This window comes from Electrophorus electricus, chromosome 19, assembly GCF_013358815.1.
Source record: "Electrophorus electricus isolate fEleEle1 chromosome 19, fEleEle1.pri, whole genome shotgun sequence".
Classification (NCBI taxonomy): Eukaryota; Metazoa; Chordata; class Actinopteri; order Gymnotiformes; family Gymnotidae; genus Electrophorus; species Electrophorus electricus.
This window is the reverse complement of record NC_049553.1, coordinates 13,756,517-13,777,182: the sequence shown is the minus strand read 5'-3', so window position 1 is coordinate 13,777,182 and position 20,666 is coordinate 13,756,517. Positions and strand designations below refer to the sequence as shown.

Sequence of the window (20,666 nt, the reverse complement as noted above, 5' to 3'; positions counted from 1 at the left end):
TTTGAAGTGGATAATGATTTGTCGTTTGTCGTAGAGGTGACAGGATTCTGTCTCACTTGGGATATTGAGGTGCATGCCAACACTAAAGTAACTGACTGAAGTGACTGCAGACATTAAAAGGTACCAATCTGTCGTTTTTTATACAGACTGCAGCCTGTTCACTGTATGTAACTCAACAGGAATCTCACATAGATATACTGTAGGTACTTTATTAAAGAGAATGTACATTTTTCAGTCTATGCCAATTTAATTTTGATTAATGGTTGCTGACTGCATTTTAATACTAATAACATTTAGATTATTTGATATTTGATCTGTCTGTAACTTTTATGGTCTTTGTTCAAGTGAATAAAAAATTCACTTTGAAGTTTTCCTTTAACAATGATCCACTAGGTACTAAGACCCAAACGTCACTACTATATAGTGACCAGATCAAATTTTTCTTATCTTAAGCATTCCCACAGCACAAGGCAGATATAACGAGGGGCAGGTTGAGAGCGAACACACACCGGAAGTAACAACGCCTTGGACGTGAGAGCGAGCTGAATCAATGACCAGGGAAGCCATAATGAGAATAAAAGACAGACAAGATAGAATAAATGAATACATTTAATAACAGAAGCAGACTAACCAGGGAAATACATAATACAGAATAGAACGAAGGAACAAACAGAAGACTAACAAACTAACAGGGTGAAGATAACTAGGCAACAAAAAATATAAACAGTAAGGTATTACTAATGGAAGGACAACGATGAATTGTAAAACTAGGACAAGCGGGGAAGGAAACTGATTAGGAAGGGGAATAGACTGAACCAGGCTACTTAAGATAGACAAACAATAACCACGACAAAAGCACAGGTAACAGAACCAAAAGGAAAACCAGACAACATCCTTTCATATATGAACACGGGAAGACAAACCTAACAGAAGCGAAGAGACGGTAGAACACCTGACGAGGAACGAGAATTGAACAAGACTGGCAAATACAAACAGGGAAAGCAACGTAGACAGAGAGAAAGTACAACAGATGGGAGAACACCTGACGAGGAATGAGAACAGAATAAAACTAGCGAGCACGAAAAAATTAAAGCGTAACTTAGCCTGGAGCGCAGAGAATAAGTGTAACAGAACGAGAAGCGACATATATATATATATATATATATGGACCATGGAAACAGACGACAGCAGGAAAACCTGGAAGTGCTTGAGTAGCCAGGAAAATGGAGGATTTACTTTTTGTCTATTTCACTCACACTAATTGGAATTTTTGTGAAACAATACTATTGTTATACAAAAAATACATAAAAGTGCATTTATATACAGTACCGACAATGCATTTTGAAGAACATAGTACAATACGGAGCATAACTGGGCATAACTTGGCATCCATACATTTTAAACAAAATTGTTATATTTTAGAAACAAAATACCATTGTGCGCAATAAGACTTAATGTATGATGGCCCCTGTTTACTATTTAAGATAATTTATGCATATGATTATCCCTGTATATGATAGATGGATCAAATATGTTTGGAGATTTTTTAAAATTATTTTTTTATTGTTATATTTTGAAATGTGAATGAATACCAGTGTGGCATTCAGTAAATAGGTACACTGATGAAATATAGAAAAGAAGGATGTATATAATGTAGTGCATAGTTTGATGTTTAGTACAATGACAATAACCAGTGTCTATGGTTTTACATCCTGTGTTTAAAGAAGTCACACACTTCTGAAAAATTTCATTTCTTAGCAAAACCACAGAGAGAGCATGTTAACGGAATTTCAATTACAAGATGTATTTCTCTTCTGTGGTGATGGGAAATAGAAGATAAAATTTTGGGTACCTCAAATTGTAAGCTGACCACGTAAAACAGACATTTTAAAAAAAATCTGAACAACACTGGTGATTTAAATCAAATTAACACAAAGAAAGTTTTTACAGTGTGTTTTTTTTCTTGGGTTTACTCTACCATAGTAAATTATGTTCACTGGATTAAGCACAGGCCCAAACCAGCCAATTTCCAATGATTTTGCTTTGCTTATGATTGTGATTTTTTATTCAAATGTTATCATGCAAGCTATATAGACTCTGATTAAATTATATAACTGGATCATCAGAAATGAAAGCTAAAAGTATTTATTTATTTTTTATAATTTAGCAAATTATTTTGTTTAGTAAAAGAAAAAGTGTGCATGTTTAATAAAACACTTTGCTATGGGTTTCCAAAAGGCCTTATCAAGTGTCCACAAATCCATCCAAGTTATTCAAAACACACATTTCAAGTGAAGAGAATACTTGTTTTATCAGCATATAACTAAAAACATGTTCCCAGGGTCCTATGTTCCTAGGAAGGTTAATGTGTTCACAAAGTATTGAACTAGGGAACATAAGATCCTGGAAACACAGGACCTTGTGAGCATAGATATGGTCACAGAGGGATGTGCGCATATTACTGTGGTGGCATGGTATGACAGTAGTGTTGACTCTACTGAGTACAATCACTTAGTGATTTAATTATTGACAGAAAATTAGCAATCTCTGGATCAGAAACCAAAACTCCATGTGTGCATTATGCATCACCGTTACCAAGAACATGGCTCACTTTATGCCTCTATGACTTCATGAAATGAAACACAAAACATAAATTAGGCAAAGCCTCCTTCATGTTGATAATTTATGATAAATGCCTATTAATGCACATTTTTGTAAACAAATATAATATCATGAAACACCTAAAATTTTAATATAAAATTCAATGTTCTACATGTATGGTGTTCGAAAATGCCCAATTATTTGTTGATGAGACCATTAAAAGCTTAATATTATAACATTTTAGGTTTGTTCTATTTTTTTTATGCAGGAGTGTATGGGTTGAATAGGAGGGATATACATATCAAAATGTAGTTTGTGTGTTTGTTTTACAATAATAAATCTCCTCATTATAAAGGCGGACCAAATCATTTGAAAATGTCTGCAACTGAAACCAAATTAATAATAAATTTTAGCAGTGACCAGGAACTGGTTGGTTGACATTGTCATGGACTGAAACAATCACAACTATTTCCCCGAGTACATCAGCAAAGCATATTTTCCTTTTTAATGGGGGAAGAGTAGTTAACGGGACTTAGGTGTGGTTTTGACCTGTCACAACTGTGAAAATGAGGACCGGCAACAACTGGTTTGAACTGGATATTGATTTGTGGTTTGTCGTAGATATATAGAGGTGACAGGTTTCTGTCTCAGATATTGAGGTGCCTGCCAACACAGAAGTAACTGACTGAAGTGACTGCAGACATTAAAGGTACCAAAATCTTATAAGCATATGTTATTTGCTTTCAGTGTGCAGCCATTGCATAAACAGTGGCAGAATGCGCTTTTATAAATGTTTAATTTTTTTGGTAATGAAAACAGTGTTTGAAAGACCCACAAGTAAGCTGTATTTTCATCTCACCACTAGAATTAGAAAACATCCATATACTTAACTATACAGCAAATGTTGTCTCTATTCAGACCGCATGGTATTTTTCGAACAAACTGTGTTTTCTTGATGATTGGCTTTATTCTGTGGAATTAAAGGAAACAGCATGCCAATATACAGAACTTATCATAGAAGATTGGTATAATTGATCTCTTTACTGATAGAGCATATAAAAATCAGAAACCAAAATGGATTGATTTCTGAGGCTACTGGAAGGCCCTGGGGAGTTAAGTTCACCATTACCCACTGTCAGACGCCGCCTGGTCTCAATTGTTAATGGAAGAAGTGGCTGCAATAAATGGCTTAAGTTTTGATTTTTACCTTTTAGGTGTACAGAGCCTACAAACACTCATTCAAGTGTGTTTTGTAAAGATCTGGCCAACCTGCCGGTGAGTCCTAAATCTTATTCCTCTCTCTTGTAACTACATACACTTGTCTTCAAAATTAAAGGTACAAAAGACATGTAAACTTTCTTTTGTTCTATTTTTCACCTTTGGTTTATTTTCTCAGAGTTAAAGGATCATTTGTCCTTTTGTGTCTATTCAAATCTGTAAGTGTACCATCATAGTGCTGTTCAAATTAAAGTGTTGCTGAACATTTTCAGTTTGTAGGGAATATAATAATTAGCTTATTTCCTATACTGTTTAGCAAGATACAATTACACATTAAAAAAAAATATGATAAATGCTTTGACAACATTGCATAATGTAGTTGAGAGTAAGGCCTGCTAGTTCTAGTTTTAAAGATTTATTCTGAAAAATAATGACAATAATAAACTTGATAAAGGTTTTGTAATGTGGAGCGATCACGAGGCGGACACAAACTGAAAAGAGTGAGATTTTTTAACGCCAAATCCATAATCTGAGTCTTTGGCACAGTCCAGGGTCAATTTACCAACATAGATGGATCCAGGAAACATAAGACAAACAGAAAGTAACACACAATAACAGGAAAACAACTAAACTGGCTAGATAGAAATGTACAACATGGAACTCAACTAGAACAAAAACACAGGCTACAATAAGGAACAAAAACTACACGAACAGGCAGAGACACACAGTCAGAGCAAACAACGCAGGGCTTAGAACATCCAACTTCACAGAACACAGGAATAGAATCACAAGCTATAAATACACAAGGTAATGAGGACTAACAATGAACAGGTGATACAAATGAGAAGGTGAAAACCAAAACAAGGAATGGAGAAAATGAGACAATAACATGAGACAGGGAAACCATGGAGACAGGGATGATAGGAGGGGCCAACCCTAACACACTGAATGAGACTTACTGCTTGTTCATGTTTTAAATTAATCTTGTACAATCATTATGTGATTGTGATAGTGATACAGGAAATCAAAAGTTCCTGTTCTCAAAAATTAAGTCTTGTTTTAAGATAATTTGTGTTAGTGTTTCAAGGCCCAATGATGCAAAACCCATCCATGTCCCAGAGTCTATGATAACAAAACTGGCACTGCCCTCTGGATAGCAGGGATGAATTACTCTATCAATAGTCAGTCATGCATGTTTGTATGCTTGCTGACCAGGGCAGTTGGTGCTGCAAAAGTATTTTTCATTTAAAATTGTTTTAACAAATAAACAAACAAAATGTAAATTGTGTGTGGTTTCCATTGTGTCAGAAATGTTAAAGAGAAAGATCTGCAAGAAACTGCTTGAACAGGATCTTGATTTGTCTTTTTGTTTAGGTGCATAGAGGCTACAGGATTCTGACTCACATGTGATACTGAACCTGCCTGCCGCAGAATAAAGGCAGAGAGGTAAAGTTTATATTATATTGTGAAATACCATTTAAACTTAATAACTCAAATGAACAGGTGACAATAACTTATCCTGAATGGTCTGAACTCACCTCAAATTCATTGCATGGTAAATCATGCTGTCATAACATTGGTTATTCAGCAATGCTCTTTTGTCTCTCAGTAGGAGCGATGGATGAACGGAGGATTGTGCTTCTTGGGAAAACAGGTGATGGTAAAAGCAGTGCTGGAAATCTGATCCTGGGTGAACAAGTATTTGGTTCTAAATGTTCACCCAACTCACAAACTCAAAAATGCTACTTAAATACAAAACCCATTAATGAGAAGTTAATAACAGTCATTGACACACCTGGGTTTTTTGACACTAGTCTCACTTCAGAGGAATTAAACTCTGAAATATTACGATGTGTTACTGAGTGTGCACCAGGCCCACATGCATTTGTGATTGTGCTCAAAGTTGGAAGATACACAAAGCACGAGATCGAAACTGTGAAAAAAATAACTGAATCATTTGGAGAGGATGCCCTAAAATATGCAGTGGTGCTCTTCACCTTTGGTGATCAACTCCCTGAGGGCCAGATGATTGAAGACTTTGTGAAGCAGAGTAGAGAGTTACAGGACCTTGTGAATAAATGTGGAGGTCGTGTTCATGTCATTGATAATAAATACTGGAATGAGCAACAGGATGAGTACAGGAGCAACAGGGTTCAGGTGGAGAAGCTACTGAACACCATAGAGGAGATGGTGAGGGAGAATAGAGGAGAGTGTTACACCAATGAGATGCTACAGCTAGTAGATAAAGTTATAGATGCAGAGTGTAAGGCTTCATGTGAGGAAGGTAAAGAGGTTCCAGATATTAAAATAGTGAGAGAACAAGCAAAGCCGAGAGTTCATAGCAACCTGTTAGCAAAGTTAGTGGGGACGGGAACAGGAGCATTGACAGGTGCTTTCCTTGGCCTTGGGGCTGGAGTCTTAATTTCAGCGAGCGTTCCAGCATGCACAGCAGGTATACTTGGAACATCAAGTGCAGCTGGGGCAATAGCAGGAGTGATTAGTGGTAATCAAGGAGCAGATGGGGCAGAGACTGTGGATGAGGCAATGAAAATGGCATATAAAGAAACAGTTGAAGGTGCAATAGAAGTAATAGATAAAATTAAAGAACTCTTATCTTAAGTATAAGATCACCACAATGATCAGTATAAATTTAAACAGTAGATCTTATTTGATTAGTGAAATTTCAAAGACAAGAGAGCACATGAATGTGTGTAAAGAATGAACATACTGAAGCAGTTTACACATATATGGTTTGTATGTACACTTTTCGACTTTATTGGTTGATTTTGAACAATATTACATTTACTTTATCCATTTATCATAATGAACTGTCAAATCTGTCATTTTTATACAGACTGCAGCCTGTTCATTGTATGAAATCAACAGAAATGTCCCATAGATGTAGGTTCTATAGTAAAGAGAATGTTCACTGTTCAGTTTATGCTGATTTAATTTAGATTTTTGGCTGCTGACTGCATTTTATTATTAATATTATTTTGATTAATTGATGTCTGTACCTTTTTGTTTTTTGTTCAAGGGAATTAAAAATTTCACATTCATACTTGTTTGCTTGATTAGCCATACACTGGATTTGTCATTGATGTGGATTCTATATTAAATGCATTACTTTTTATTACAATTTGTCTCCAGAACCATCCTGCCCATTCCCATTCCCCTGATTATGAGTTTCCTCTGCGTTTAGTTTATCACGATGCTTCTGGCTATGTTCAAAATACCCAGTACTACATATTAGGTAAAGTAGCTGCTGATTGGTTCGCTGAGGAAGCTTTGGCTCTGCTGCCTATTCACTGTAGTTGAACATATATTTTTACCAGCTTTGATTTTGCTCAGTGGTTTTCTTTGGTGTACACCTCTCGAGATGATGGTGATTATTATTAGTATTGTTGTTGTTGTATAATATTGATAATAAATTTGTTTTACAATAAGAAATCTCCTCATTATAAAGGTGGACCAATCATTTGAAAATGTCTGACAAACATTATTTAGGTTTGGTTTTGCCCTGTCAAAAATGTCAGGACCAGCATCAACTGGTTTGAAGTGGATAATGATTTGTCGTTTGTCGTAGAGGTGACAGGATTCTGTCTCACTTGGGATATTGAGGTGCATGCCAACACTAAAGTAACTGACTGAAGTGACTGCAGACATTAAAAGGTACCAAAATCTTATAAACAATTGTTATTTATTTTCAGTGTGCAGCCATTGCATAAACAGTGGCAGAATGCGCTTTGGAATGCTTCACTTTTGTTAACCTGTTTTGCTTTCCAATTTGGGGTCTAATTACACTGTTTTCTGTAGTCTAGGGCACAGTCCCTACATTTATAAAACAACTACTGATCCTTTCAGTGGATGCATACATTATAAAAAGATTGACAAACTGTGCAAATGTTTAATTTTTTTTGTAATGAAAACAGTGTTTGACAGACCTGCAAGTAAGCTGTATTTTCATCTCACCACTAGAATTAGAAAACATCCATATATTTAACTCTACAGCAAATGTTGTCTCCATTCAGACCGCATGGTATTTTTAGAACAAACTGCCTTTTCTTGATGATTGGCTTTATTCTGTGGAATTAAAGCAAACAGCATGCCAATATACAGAACTTATCATAGAAGATTGGTATAATTGATCTCTTTACTGATAGAGCATATAAAAATCAGAAACCAAAATGAATTGATTTCTGAGGCTACTGGAAGGCCCTGGGGAGTTAAGTTCACCATTACCCACTGTCAGACGCCGCCTGGTCTCAATTGTGAATGGAAGAAGTGGCTGCAATAAATGGCTTAAGCTTTGATTTTTACCTTTTAGGTGTACAGAGCCTACAAACACTCATTAAAGTGTGTTTTTTAAAGATCTGGCCAACCTGCCGGTGAGTCCTAAATCTTATTCCTCTCTCTTGTAACTATACAGACTTGTCTTCAAAACTAAAGGTACAAAAGACCTTTTGTTTTATTTTTGGCGTTTGGTTTAATTTCTCAGAGTTAAAGTATTTGTCCTTTTGTGTCTATTCACATCTGTAAGTGTACCATCATAGTGTTGTTCAAATGAAAGTGATGCTAAATGTTTTTGGTTTGTAGGGAATATAATAATTAGCTTATTTCCTATACTGTTTGGCAAGTTACAATGTTTGTTGCAATCTCAAGGTAACAAACTACTGGGACACATGAAAAAAAAAAGATAAATGCTTTGACAACATTGCGTAATGTATTTGAGAGTAAGGCCTGCTAGTTCTACTTTTAAAGTTTTATTCTGGAAAATATTTACAATAATAAACTTGATAAAGGTTTTGTAATGTGGAGTGATCACGAGGCGGACACACAATAACAGGAAAACAACTAAACCGGCTAGATAGAAATGTACAACATGGAACACAGCTAGAACAATAACACAAACCACATGAACAGGCAGAGACACACAGTCAGAGCAAACATGGCAGGGCTTAGAACATCCAACTACAGAGAACACAGGAATAGAATCCCAAGCTGTAAATACACAAGGTAATGAGGACTAACAATGAACAGGTGATACAAATGAGAAGGTGAAAACCAAAACAGGGAATGGAGAAAATGAGAGAATAACATGAGACAGGGAAACCATGGAGACAGGGATGATAGGAGGGGCCAACCCTGACACACTGAATGAGACTTACTGCTTGTTCATGTTTTAAATTAATCTTGTACAATCATTATGTGATTGTGGTAGTGATAATTTTATCAATAAAATTATCTACATATTAAACAATGATGTTCAAGGAAATCAAAAGTTCCTGTTCTCAAAAATTAAGTCTTGTTTTTTATCTTTGGAAATACAATATCTTATTAAGTCCTTCATTATCTACACACGTGCCCTTGTTTTAAGATAATTTGTGTTAGTGTTTCAAGGCCCAATGATGCCAAACCCATCCATGTCCCAGAGTCTATGATAACAAAACTGGCACTGCCCTCTGGATAGCAGGGATGAATTACTCTATCAATAGTCAATCATGCATGTTTGTATGTTTGCTGAGCAGGGCAGTTGGTGCTGCAAAATTATTTTTCATTTAAAATTGTTTTAACAAACAAAATGTAAATTGTGTGTGGTTTCCATTGTGTCAGAAATGTTAAAGAGAAAGATCTGCAAGAAACTGCTTGAACAGGATCTTGATTTGTCTTTTTGTTTAGGTGCATAGAGGATAGAGGAGTCTGACTCACATGTGATACTGAAACTGTCTGTTCCTGAATAAAGGCAGAGAGGTAAAGTTTATATTATATTGTGAAATACCATTTAAACTTGATAACTCAAATGAACAGGTGATAATAACTTATCCTGAATGGTCTGAGCTCACCTCAAATTCATTGCATTGTAACTCATGCTATCATAACATTGGTTATTCATCAATGCTCTTTTGCCTCTCAGTAGGAGCGATGGATGAATGGAGGATTGTGCTTCTTGGGAAAACAGGTGATGGTAAAAGCAGCACTGGAAATCTGATACTGGGTGAAAAAGTATTTGGTACTGATTGTTCACCCAACTCGCAAACTCACGAATGCAACTTAAAGACAAAATCCATGAATGAGAAGTTAATAACAGTCATTGACACACCTGGGCTTTTTGACACTAGTCTCACTTCAGAGGAACTAAACTCTGAAATATTACGATGTGTTACTGAGTGTGCACCAGGCCCACATGCATTTGTGATTGTGCTCAAAGTTGGAAGATACACAAAGCATGAGATTGAAACTGTGAAAAAAATAACAGAGTCATTTGGAGAGGATGCACTAAGATATGCAGTGGTGCTCTTTACCTTTGGTGATCAACTCACTGAGGGCCAGATGATTGAAGACTTTGTGAAGCAGAGTACAGAGTTACAGCAGCTTGTGAATAAATGTGGAGGTCGTGTTCATGTCACTGATAATAAATACTGGAATGGGCAACAGGATGAGTACAGGAGCAACAGGGTTCAGGTGGAGAAGCTACTGAACACCATAGAGGAGATGGTGAGGGAGAATAGAGGAGAGTGTTACACCAATGAGATGCTACAGCTAGTACATAAAGTTATACATGCAGAGTGTAAGGCTTTATGTGAGGAAGGTAAAGAGGAATCAGATAGCATTGTGAGAGAACAAGCAAAGAAGAATGTTCATACCAACCTGTTAACAAGGTTAGTGGGGATGGGAACAGGAGCATTGACAGGTGCTTTCCTTGGCCTTGAGGCTGGAGCCTTAATTTCAGCGAGCGTTCCAGCATGCACAGCAGGTATACTTGGAACATCAAGTGCAGCTGGGGCAATAGCAGGAGTGATTAGTGGTAATCAAGGAGCAGATGGGGCAAAGACTGTGGATGTTGCAATGAAAATGGCATATAAAGAAACAGTTGAAGGTGCAAAAGAAGTAATAAATAAAATTAAAGAACTCTTATCTTAAGTATAAGATCACCACAAAGATCAGTATAAATTTAAACAGTAGATCTCATTTGATTGGTGAGATTTCAAAGACAAGAGAGCAAATTAATGTGTGTAAAGAATGAACCTACTGAAGCAGTTTACACATATATGGCTTGTATGTACACTTTTCGACTTTATTGTTGGATTTTGAACAATATTACATTTACTTTATCCATTTATCATAATGAACAGAAACAAAAATCTCTCATATTATTTTATACAGACTGCAGCCTGTTCATTGTATGTAATCAACAGAAATGTCCCATAGATGTAGGTTCTATAGTAAAGAGAATGTTCACTGTTCAGTTTATGCTGATTTCATTTAGATTTTTGGCCACTGACTGCATTTTTATTATTAATATTATTTTGATTATTTGATGTCTGTACCTTTTTGTTTTTTGTTCAAGGGACTTAATACGTTCACATTCACACATGTTTGTTTGAGTAGCCTTACACTGGATTTGTCATTGATGTGGATTCTATATTAAATGCATTACTTTTTATTACAATTTGTCTCCAGAACCATCCTGCCCATTCCCATTCCCCTGATTATGAGTTTCCTCTGCGTTTAGTTTATCACGATGCTTCTGGCTATGTTCAAAACACCCAGTACTACATACTGTATACTGCATAATGCACTCAGTAAATACTGTACCCTGCATACTGGTCCCTGCAGTAGTATGCAGTGTAGTATCTAGTATGGGACAAACACAAACCTTTCTATGAGGTCACTTGATCATATAAAGCTTCCACCCAATTAAGAAAGAGATTTTCCACCGCTGTTGCATGATGGGATGACCTGTACCATGGACTGGAATACTAAAATAGGTTAATTTATATACAGTATATATTTTTAATCTGAGCATTATGGATTATTGTTATGTCCACAGATTTAACTGATCCCTGAACAGCCAAACTGACAAATCCTTTAACTCTCCCCACCCCTTTTTCAGGCCATGGTCCACGCCTTCATTCCCATTATGTGGCCTGCAAACCTGGGTCAGGCTTCACTTGTGCTAAATGCTTGAAAGTTATTGCTGTTGTTTCATGTCATGAAATGGCAATGTAGCAAAATGAGGTATCATCTGATAATTACAGTTTATTTGTTGTCAGTTAGTCCTGATATATAATTTCAAAATCCAACTGTTCTCTACCTTTTATTTATTGTCAACTAAGTGTATCAATACAAATTATATGACTGTAATGATTTGCAAAATACTGTTCAATAGTATACGTAAGGCCTTATCAAGTGCCTTCAAATCTATCCAAGTTATTCAAAACACATATATCCACATTTCAAGTCAAGAGAATACTTGTTTTGAATCGTATGTTTCAAGTGACTATTGTTTTCGGTTAGGATTAGAGTTAAAGTTAGGCTCAGGGTCAGGATCAGAGATTCTGAAATATTTTAACTTGAAATGGGTCAAATATGAGCCAAATATAAGAGGAGAGTTAATGTGTTAACAGAATATCAAACTGGGGAACATAGGACCCTGGAAACATGTGATTCTGGGACCATACGTATGGACCATACATATGGTCCCAGGGGGACGTGGGCATATTCTTATGGTGGCATGGCATGACAGTACTAATGATTCTATGGAAAATTATTGACAGAAAATGAGCAATCTCTGGAACAGAAACCAAAAGAATACATTTCTAAATTCATGCGTGCACCATGTATCGGTTTTACCAAGAACATGGTTTGATTTATGCATCCATGATGCACAGCTTCATGAATTGAAACTTCATACTTTCTGTCTAGTCTGGAAACAAGGCCCCACCTGGAGGAAGGATGTAAGAAGGTGTTTTGGAGGGAGAAGAGACAGAGAGATTTGGAGACCTTTTTGTGAACTGTGATTTGTGATAGTTTTGATATTCTATTCAGTGATTGCTTTCCCTTTTGACTCTGAGCCTGCTTTGCACTTATAACTAAGGCTGCTGTCGTAAATTTGGACATACTATAAATATTTGTATGTACACTAGTCGGTAAAGAATGGCTGCCAATTTGGACTGGGTTTTGTCTGTGTTTTCGTGTAGGGAGTTAGTGTAGTCTTGTGTCAGTGTAGTCTTGTTTTGGCCTGGGTCACCCCTGATGTTACACTTTTGTATTGTATTTATTTAAATGATCTTCTTTGTGTTTTTTCGCCTCTTCTCTGTGATCAAAGGCCAAGTCTTTTCTGAGCAGCCTTTGTAGGACTTTCCCGCTAGCAAAACTAAAATAAAATACAGTTCTCTTCAACAGGACTGGCACTATTTGTTGGTTACAGTTCCACAGGTCTACCATTTTCTTGTTATAGTTTGTTGATGAGTTAAGAGTTAAAGTATGTCATTTGTCATTTTGTGTCTATTCTAAGTATCCCATCATACTGTTGTTCAAAGTAAATTCATGCTAAACATTTTTGGTTTGTAGGGAATATAATAATTAACTTACTTCCTAGACATTCTGTTTGGTAACATACTACTACTACTACTGTTGCAGTTTCAATGTAGCAAACAATAAATATAATACGATAACTGCTTTGACACCATTGCCTAATGTAGCAAAAGATCATTAAGAGAGGTCCTGAGAGTAAGCCCTGCTAGTCCTAGTTTTAAAGTTTTATTCTGGATAAGAATTGCAATAATACATATCGGTTGTTACATTTTATAAAGATTGTGTGAGATTTCCTGCTTCATCATGATCTAAATAAATCTTATACAATCATGGTCTGATTGTGATAGCGATAATTTTATTAACACTGTTATCTGTATATTAAATTCAAGGAAGTTAAAAGTCTCTGCTCCCAAAAATCATGTAACTGTCATATAAAGAAACAGTTGAAGGTGATTTAGATGTAATGAAGAGAATTAAAGAACTCTTAGCTGAAGGAAATTTCATAATTACCACAAAGTTTATGTTACAAAATTATTACACATGCCTTCAAACCGTAGATCTAATTTGATTTGAGAGAGTATATGAATGTGTGTAAAGAATGAACATACTGAAGCAGTTTACATTTATGTGGCTCGTATGTACACTTTAAAACTTTACTGTTGTATTTTGAATATTATTACATTTACTTTATTCATTCATCACAATGAACAAAAACAAAAATCTCATTTTTTATACAGACTGCACCTTGTTCACTGTATGAAAATCAACATAAATCTCATATAGATATACTGTAGGTACTTTATTAACGAGAATGTTCATTTTTCAGTCTATGCTAATTTAATTTTGATTAATGGTTGCTGACTGCATTTTAATACTAATAACATTTAGATTATTTGATATTTGATCTGTCTGTAACTTTTTTGGTTTTTATTCTAGTGAATAAAAAAATCACCGTGAAGTTTTCCTTTAACAATGATCCACTAAGTACTAAGACCCAAATTTCACTACTATATAGTGACCAGATCAAATTTTTCTTATCTTATGCATTCCCACAGCACAAGGCAGATATAACGAGGGGCAGGTTGAGCGTCAACACACACCCGAAGTGACAAGGCCTTGGACATGACAGCGAGCTGAATCAATGACCAGGGAAGCCATAATAAGAACACAGACAAGATAGAATAAATGAATAAATAGTTTAATAACAGAAACAGACTAACCAGGGAAATACATAATACAGAATAGAACGAAGGAACAAACAGAAGACTAACAAACTAAAAGGGTGAAGATAACTAGGCAACAAAAAATATAAACAGTAAGGTATTACTAATGGAAGGACAACGATGAATTGTAAAACTAGGACAAGCGGGGAAGGAAACTGATTAGGAAGGGGAATAGACTGAACCAGGCTACTTAAGATAGACAAACAATAACCACGACAAAAGCACAGGTAACAGAACCAAAAGGAAAACCAGACAACATCCTTTCATATATGAACACGGGAAGACAAACCTAAACGGAAGCAAAGAGACGGTAGAACACCTGACGAGAAATGAGGATTGAATAAGACTGCTGAATACGAGCAGGGAAAGCAACGTAGGCAGAGAGAAAGTACAACAGATGGGAGAACACCTGACAAGAAATGAGAACAGAATAAAACTAGCGGGCGCGAAAAAATGAAAGCGTAGAGCGCAGAGAGTAAGTGTAACAACGAGGAGTGATGAACACTTGATTTTTTCAGAAGTAATGTATTCTTCACTGATCAACATTTGAAGGATTTTTGGTTAGGGGATATATAGAGAGAGTTGGTTTTGTGTGTGTGTGTGTGTGTGTGTGTGTGTGTGTGTGTGTGTTTGTGTGTGTGCTAAGCTATAGATATACTGACCCACATCCACAAGACAAGGGAACAACATTTCACTCACACTATTTACTCACACTAATTGCAATTTTTGTGAAATAACACTATTTTTATACATAAAATACTTAAAATAGATAAGACCAAAACAAGTGCATTTATATACAGGACCGACAATGCACTTTGAAGAATGGAGTACAATACACAGCATAACTGGGCATAACTTAGCATCCATGGATTTTAAACAGCCAAAACTGACATGTCCTTTCGCTCTCCTTTTGCAAACCTTCTCAGTTCTTTTATACATTGTCTAGCACTAAAGTACAAGATGTGTTTCTCTTCTATGGTGATGGGAGTTGGCACAAAATTGTTATATTTTAGAAACAAAATACAACTATTGTGCACAATGAGACTTACTGTATGATAGCCACTGGTTACTATTTGAGTATTTCAGCTCATTTATGCACATAATTATCCCTGTATATGATAGAGGGCTATAATATGTTTGGAGGGTTTGGGTTTTTTTTGTATTTTTATTGTCAAATTTTGAAATGTGAATGAATACCAATGTGACATACAGTAAATAAGTATACTGATACAGTGATGAAATATAGAAAAGAAGGATACCTAATGTAATGCATAGTTTGATGTTTAGTACAGTGAGAATAAGCACTTCTGCCAGTGTGTATGGTTTCACATCCTGTGTTTAAGGAAGTCACACACTTTTTTAAAATGTCATTTCTTAGCACAACCGCATTAAGACAAAACAGTATTTTAACAGAATTTCACTCCATATTAGGTAAAGTAGCTGTTGATTGGTTTGCTGAGGAAGCTTTGGCTCTGCTGCCTCTTCTCTGTAGCTGTACATATATTTTTACCAGCTTTGATTTTGCAGCATGGATTTCTTTGGTGTACACCTTTCAAGATGATAATGTTGGTGATTATTATTATTGTTGTTGTTGTTGTAGTTTTCTGTCAATAATCTCTGGATCACAAACCAAAAGAATACATTTTAAACTCCATGTGTGCACTATGCATTACAATTTCCAAATACATGGCTCACTTTATGCCTCTATCACTTCATGAATTGAAACACAAAACATAAATAAAGCAAAGCCTCCTACATGTTGATCATTTATGATAAATGCCCTTTTAATGCACATTTTGCATCATGTTTAATTCTTTAAAAGTTAATTGGTGTAACAAATTATCCTCTTTGAGGTTTTTAGCCTTTTTTTCTGTGTGCTCAAAGGCCAAGACATTTCTGTACTTTTTTGCAGGACTTCTGCTAGCGCATGGTAAAAATGCAGTTCTATTGAACAGAGCTGAGGGCTGGCACTTTTTACTGCTAAGGTTACAGAACCACAGGTGAAACATTTTATTGTAAACAAATATAACATCATGAAAGACCTAAAATTTTAATATAAAATTCAATGTTCTACATGTATCGTGTTTGAAAATGCCCAATTATTTGTTGATGAGACCATTAAAAGCTTAATATTATAACATTTTGGGTTTGTTCTATTTTTTTTATGCAGGAGTGTATGGGTTGAATAGGAGGGATATACATATCAAAATGTAGTTTGTGTGTTTGTTTTACAATAATAAATCTCCTCATTATAAAAGTGGACCAAATCATTTGAAAATGTCTGCAACTGAAACCAAATGAATAATCAGTTAAGCATATTTTCCATTTTAATGGGGGAAGAGTAGTTAACAGGACTTAGGTGTGGTTTTGACCTGTCACAACTGTGAAAATGAGGACCGGCAACAACTGGTTTGAACTGGATATTGATTTGTGGTTTGTCGTAGATATATAGAGGTGACAGGTTTCTGTCTCAGATATTGAGGTGCCTGCCAACACAGAAGTAACTGACTGAAGTGACTGCAGACATTAAAAGGTAGCCAAATCTTATAAAAAAAATTTATTTGCTTTCAGTGTGCAGCCATTGCATAAACAGTGCTAGAATGTGCTTTTATACATGTTTAAATTTTATGGTAATGAAAACAGTGTTTGACAGACCCGCAAGTAAGCTGTATTTTCATCTCACCACTAGAATTAGAAAACAACCATATGCTTAACTCTACAGCAAATATTGTCTCTATTCAGATTGCATGGTATTTTTAGAACAAACTGCGTTTTCTTGATGATTGGCTTTATTCTGTGGAATTAAAGCAAACAGCATGCCAATATACAGAACTTATCATAGAAGATTGGTATAATTGATCTCTTTACTGATAGAGCATATAAAAATCAGAAACCAAAATGAATTGATTTCTGAGGCTACTGGAAGGCCCTGGGGAGTTAAGTTCACCATTACCCACTGTCAGACGCCGCCTGGTCTCAATTGTTAATGGAAGAAGTGGCTGCAATAAATGGCTTAAGCTTTGATTTTTACCTTTTAGGTGTACAGAGCCTACAAACACTCATTCAAGTGTGTTTTGTAAAGATCTGGCCAACCTGCCGGTGAGTCCTAAACCTTATTCCTCTCTCTTGTAACTATACAGACCTGACTTCAAAACTAAAAGGTACAAAAGACCTTTTGATCTATTTTTGACGTTTGGTTTAATTTCTCAGAGTTAAAGTATCATTTGTCCTTTTGTGTCTATTCACATCTAAGTGTACCATCATAGTGTTGTTCAAATGAAAATGATGCTAAACGTTTTTGGTTTGTAGGGAATATAATAATTAGCTTATTTCCTATACTGTTTGGCAAGATACAATTACACATAAAAAATATGATAAATGCTTTGACAACATTGCATAATGTAGTTGAGAGTAAGGCCTGCTAGTTCTAGTTTTAAAGATTTATTCTGAAAAATAATGACAATAATAAACTTGATAAAGGTTTTGTAATGTGGAGCGATCACGAGGCGGACACAAACTGAAAAGAGTGAGATTTTTTAAGGCCAAATCCATAATCTGAGTCTTTGGCACAGTCTAGGGTCAATTTACCAACATAGAGGGATCCAGGAAACATAAGACAAACAGAAAGTAACACACGATAACAGGAAAACAACTAAACCGGCTAGATAGAAATGTACAACATGGAACACAGCTAGAACAATAACACAAACCACATGAACAGGCAGAGACACACAGTCAGAGCAAACATGGCAGGGCTTAGAACATCCAACTACAGAGAACACAGGAATGGAATCCCAAAGACCAGCAAACTAACAAGGACTAACACAAGGCATAAAGATTTAAATTTAATTCAAAACATAAATTAATCTTGTACAATCATTATTTGATTGTGGTAGTGATAATTTTATCAATAACATTATCTACATATTAAACAATGACGTTCAAGGAAGTCAAAAGTTCCTGTTCTCAAAAATTAAATCTTGTTTTTTATCTTTGGAAATACAATATCTTATTAAGTCCTTTATTATGTACACACGTGAAATTGTTTTAAGATCATTTGTCTTAATGTTTCGAGGCCCAATAATGCCAAACCCATCCATGTCCCAGAGTCTATGGTAACAAAACTGGCACTGCCCTCTGGATAGCAGGGATGAATTACTCTATCAATAGTCAGTCATGGATGTCTGTATGCTTGCTGACCAGGGCAGTTGGTGCTGCAAAAGTATTTTTCATTTAAAATTATTTTAACAAACAAACAAACAAAATGTAAATTGCGTGTGGTTTCCATTGTGTCAGAAATGTGAATGAGAGAAAGATCTGCAAGAAACTGCTTGAACAGGATCTTGATTTGTCTTTTTGTTTAGGTGCATAGAGGATAGAGGAGTCTGACTCACACCTGATACTGAACCTGCCTGCTCCTGAATAAAGGCAGAGGTACATTTTATATTATATTGTGAAATACCATTTAAACTTGATAACTCAAATGCACAGGTGACAATAACTTGACCTGAATGGTCTGAGCTCACCTCAAATTCATTGCATGGTAACTCATGCTGTCATAACATTGGTTATTCATCAATGCTCTTTTGCCTCTCAGTAGGAGCGATGGATGAACGGAGGATTGTGCTTCTTGGGAAAACAGGTGATGGTAAAAGCAGCGTTGGAAATGTGATACTGGGTGAAAAAGTGTTTCCTACTGGATGTTCACCCAACTCACAAACTCAAAAATGTTCCTTTAAAACAAAATCCATTACTGAGAAGTTAATAACAGTCATTGACACACCTGGGCTTTTTGACACTAGTCTCACTTCAGAGGAACTAAACTCTGAAATATTACGATGTGTTACTGAGTGTGCACCAGGCCTACATGCATTTGTGATTGTGCTCAAAGTTGGAAGATACACAAAGCACGAGATCGAAACTGTGAAAAAAATAACTGAATCATTTGGAGAGGATGCAGTAAGATATGCAATGGTGCTCTTCACCTTTGGTGATCAACTCATTGAGGGCCAGACTATTGAAGACTTTGTGAAGGAGAGTAGAGTGTTACAGCAGCTTGTGAATAAATGTGGAGGTCGTGTTCATGTCATTGATAATAAATACTGGAATGAGCAACAGGATGAGTACAGGAGCAACAGGGTTCAGGTGGAGAAGCTACTGAACACCATAGAGGAGATGGTGAGGGAGAATAGAGGAGAGTGTTACACCAATGAGATGCTACAGCTAGTAGATAAAGTTATAGATGCAGAGTGTAAGGCTTCATGTGAGGAAGGTAAAGAGGTTCCAGATATTAAAATAGTGAGAGAACAAGCAAAGCCAAGAGTTCATAGCAACCTGTTAGCAAAGTTAGTGGGGACGGGAACAGGAGCATTGACAGGTGCTTTCCTTGGCCTTGGGGCTGGAGTCTTAATTTCAGCGAGCGTTCCAGCATGCACAGCAGGTATACTTGGAACATCAAGTGCAGCTGGGGCAATAGCAGGAGTGATTAGTGGTAATCAAGGAGCAGATGGGGCAGAGACTGTGGATGAGGCAATGAAAATGGCATATAAAGAAACAGTTGAAGGTGCAATAGAAGTAATAGATAAAATTAAAGAACTCTTATCTTAAGTATAAGATCACCACAATGATCAGTATAAATTTAAACAGTAGATCTTATTTGATTAGTGAAATTTCAAAGACAAGAGAGCACATGAATGTGTGTAAAGAATGAACATACTGAAGCAGTTTACACATATATGGTTTGTATGTACACTTTTCGACTTTATTGGTTGATTTTGAACAATATTACATTTACTTTATCCATTTATCATAATGAACTGTCAAATCTGTCATTTTTATACAGACTGCAGCCTGTTCATTGTATGAAATCAACAGAAATGTCCCATAGATGTAGGTTCTATAGTAAAGAGAATGTTCACTGTTCAGTTTATGCTGATTTAATTTAGATTTTTGGCTGCTGACTGCATTTTATTATTAATATTATTTTGATTAATTGATGTCTGTACCTTTTTGTTTTTTGTTCAAGGGAATTAAAAATTTCACATTCATACTTGTTTGCTTGATTAGCCATACACTGGATTTGTCATTGATGTGGATTCTATATTAAATGCATTACTTTTTATTACAATTTGTCTCCAGAACCATCCTGCCCATTCCCATTCCCCTGATTATGAGTTTCCTCTGCGTTTAGTTTATCACGATGCTTCTGGCTATGTTCAAAACACCCAGTACTACATATTAGGTAAAGTAGCTGCTGATTGGTTCGCTGAGGAAGCTTTGGCTCTGCTGCCTATTCACTGTAGTTGA

General features: G+C 35.9%; 3 protein-coding genes across 5 annotated transcripts; all 3 read left to right on the top strand.

Annotated features, from left to right (window-relative positions):
* The first annotated feature begins 3,151 nt into the window (after positions 1-3,151).
* LOC118243041 (GTPase IMAP family member 4-like) lies at positions 3,152-7,037 on the top strand. Of its 3 annotated transcripts, none has more exons than XR_004777154.1 (3): positions 3,152-3,310; positions 3,816-3,876; positions 5,194-5,218. XR_004777154.1 is itself a non-coding variant. In XM_035536606.1 (3 exons), the coding sequence occupies exon 3, from the start codon at positions 5,437-5,439 to the stop codon at positions 6,436-6,438; it is 1,002 nt and encodes a 333-aa protein (XP_035392499.1). In that variant the 5' UTR covers positions 3,152-3,310; positions 3,816-3,876; positions 5,432-5,436; the 3' UTR covers positions 6,439-7,037. The 3 variants fall into 3 exon arrangements, 2 of the variants coding, with proteins under 2 accessions (XP_035392499.1, XP_035392498.1); XM_035536606.1 differs by lacking the exon at positions 5,194-5,218 and adding an exon at positions 5,432-7,037; XM_035536605.1 differs by lacking the exon at positions 5,194-5,218 and adding an exon at positions 5,429-7,037.
* A 2,677-nt stretch (positions 7,038-9,714) lies between these two features.
* Positions 9,715-10,740, top strand: LOC118240135 (GTPase IMAP family member 4-like). The gene has a single exon (XM_035520005.1). The coding sequence runs from the start codon at positions 9,715-9,717 to the stop codon at positions 10,738-10,740; it is 1,026 nt and encodes a 341-aa protein (XP_035375898.1).
* Positions 10,741-15,010: 4,270 nt separating this feature from the next.
* On the top strand, positions 15,011-20,666 carry LOC113569443 (GTPase IMAP family member 4-like). Its single transcript, XM_035520004.1, has 5 exons — positions 15,011-16,893; positions 17,399-17,459; positions 18,725-18,794; positions 18,958-19,632; positions 20,551-20,666. The coding sequence occupies exons 4-5, from the start codon at positions 18,966-18,968 to the stop codon at positions 20,664-20,666; spliced, it is 783 nt and encodes a 260-aa protein (XP_035375897.1). The 5' UTR covers positions 15,011-16,893; positions 17,399-17,459; positions 18,725-18,794; positions 18,958-18,965.

What these genes read in the sequence shown, in the direction of transcription:
- LOC118243041 (XM_035536606.1), top strand. Translation starts at nt 5,437, where the DNA reads ATGGATGAACGGAGGATTGTGCTTCTTGGGAAAACAGGTGATGGTAAA.
- LOC118240135 (XM_035520005.1), top strand. Translation starts at nt 9,715, where the DNA reads ATGCTCTTTTGCCTCTCAGTAGGAGCGATGGATGAATGGAGGATTGTG.
- LOC113569443 (XM_035520004.1), top strand. Translation starts at nt 18,966, where the DNA reads ATGGATGAACGGAGGATTGTGCTTCTTGGGAAAACAGGTGATGGTAAA. An exon ending in TAAGGCTTCATGTGAGGAAG is followed by an intron (nt 19,633 to 20,550) that starts GTAAAGAGGTTC and finishes CTCTGCGTTTAG; the next exon opens with TTTATCACGATGCTTCTGGC.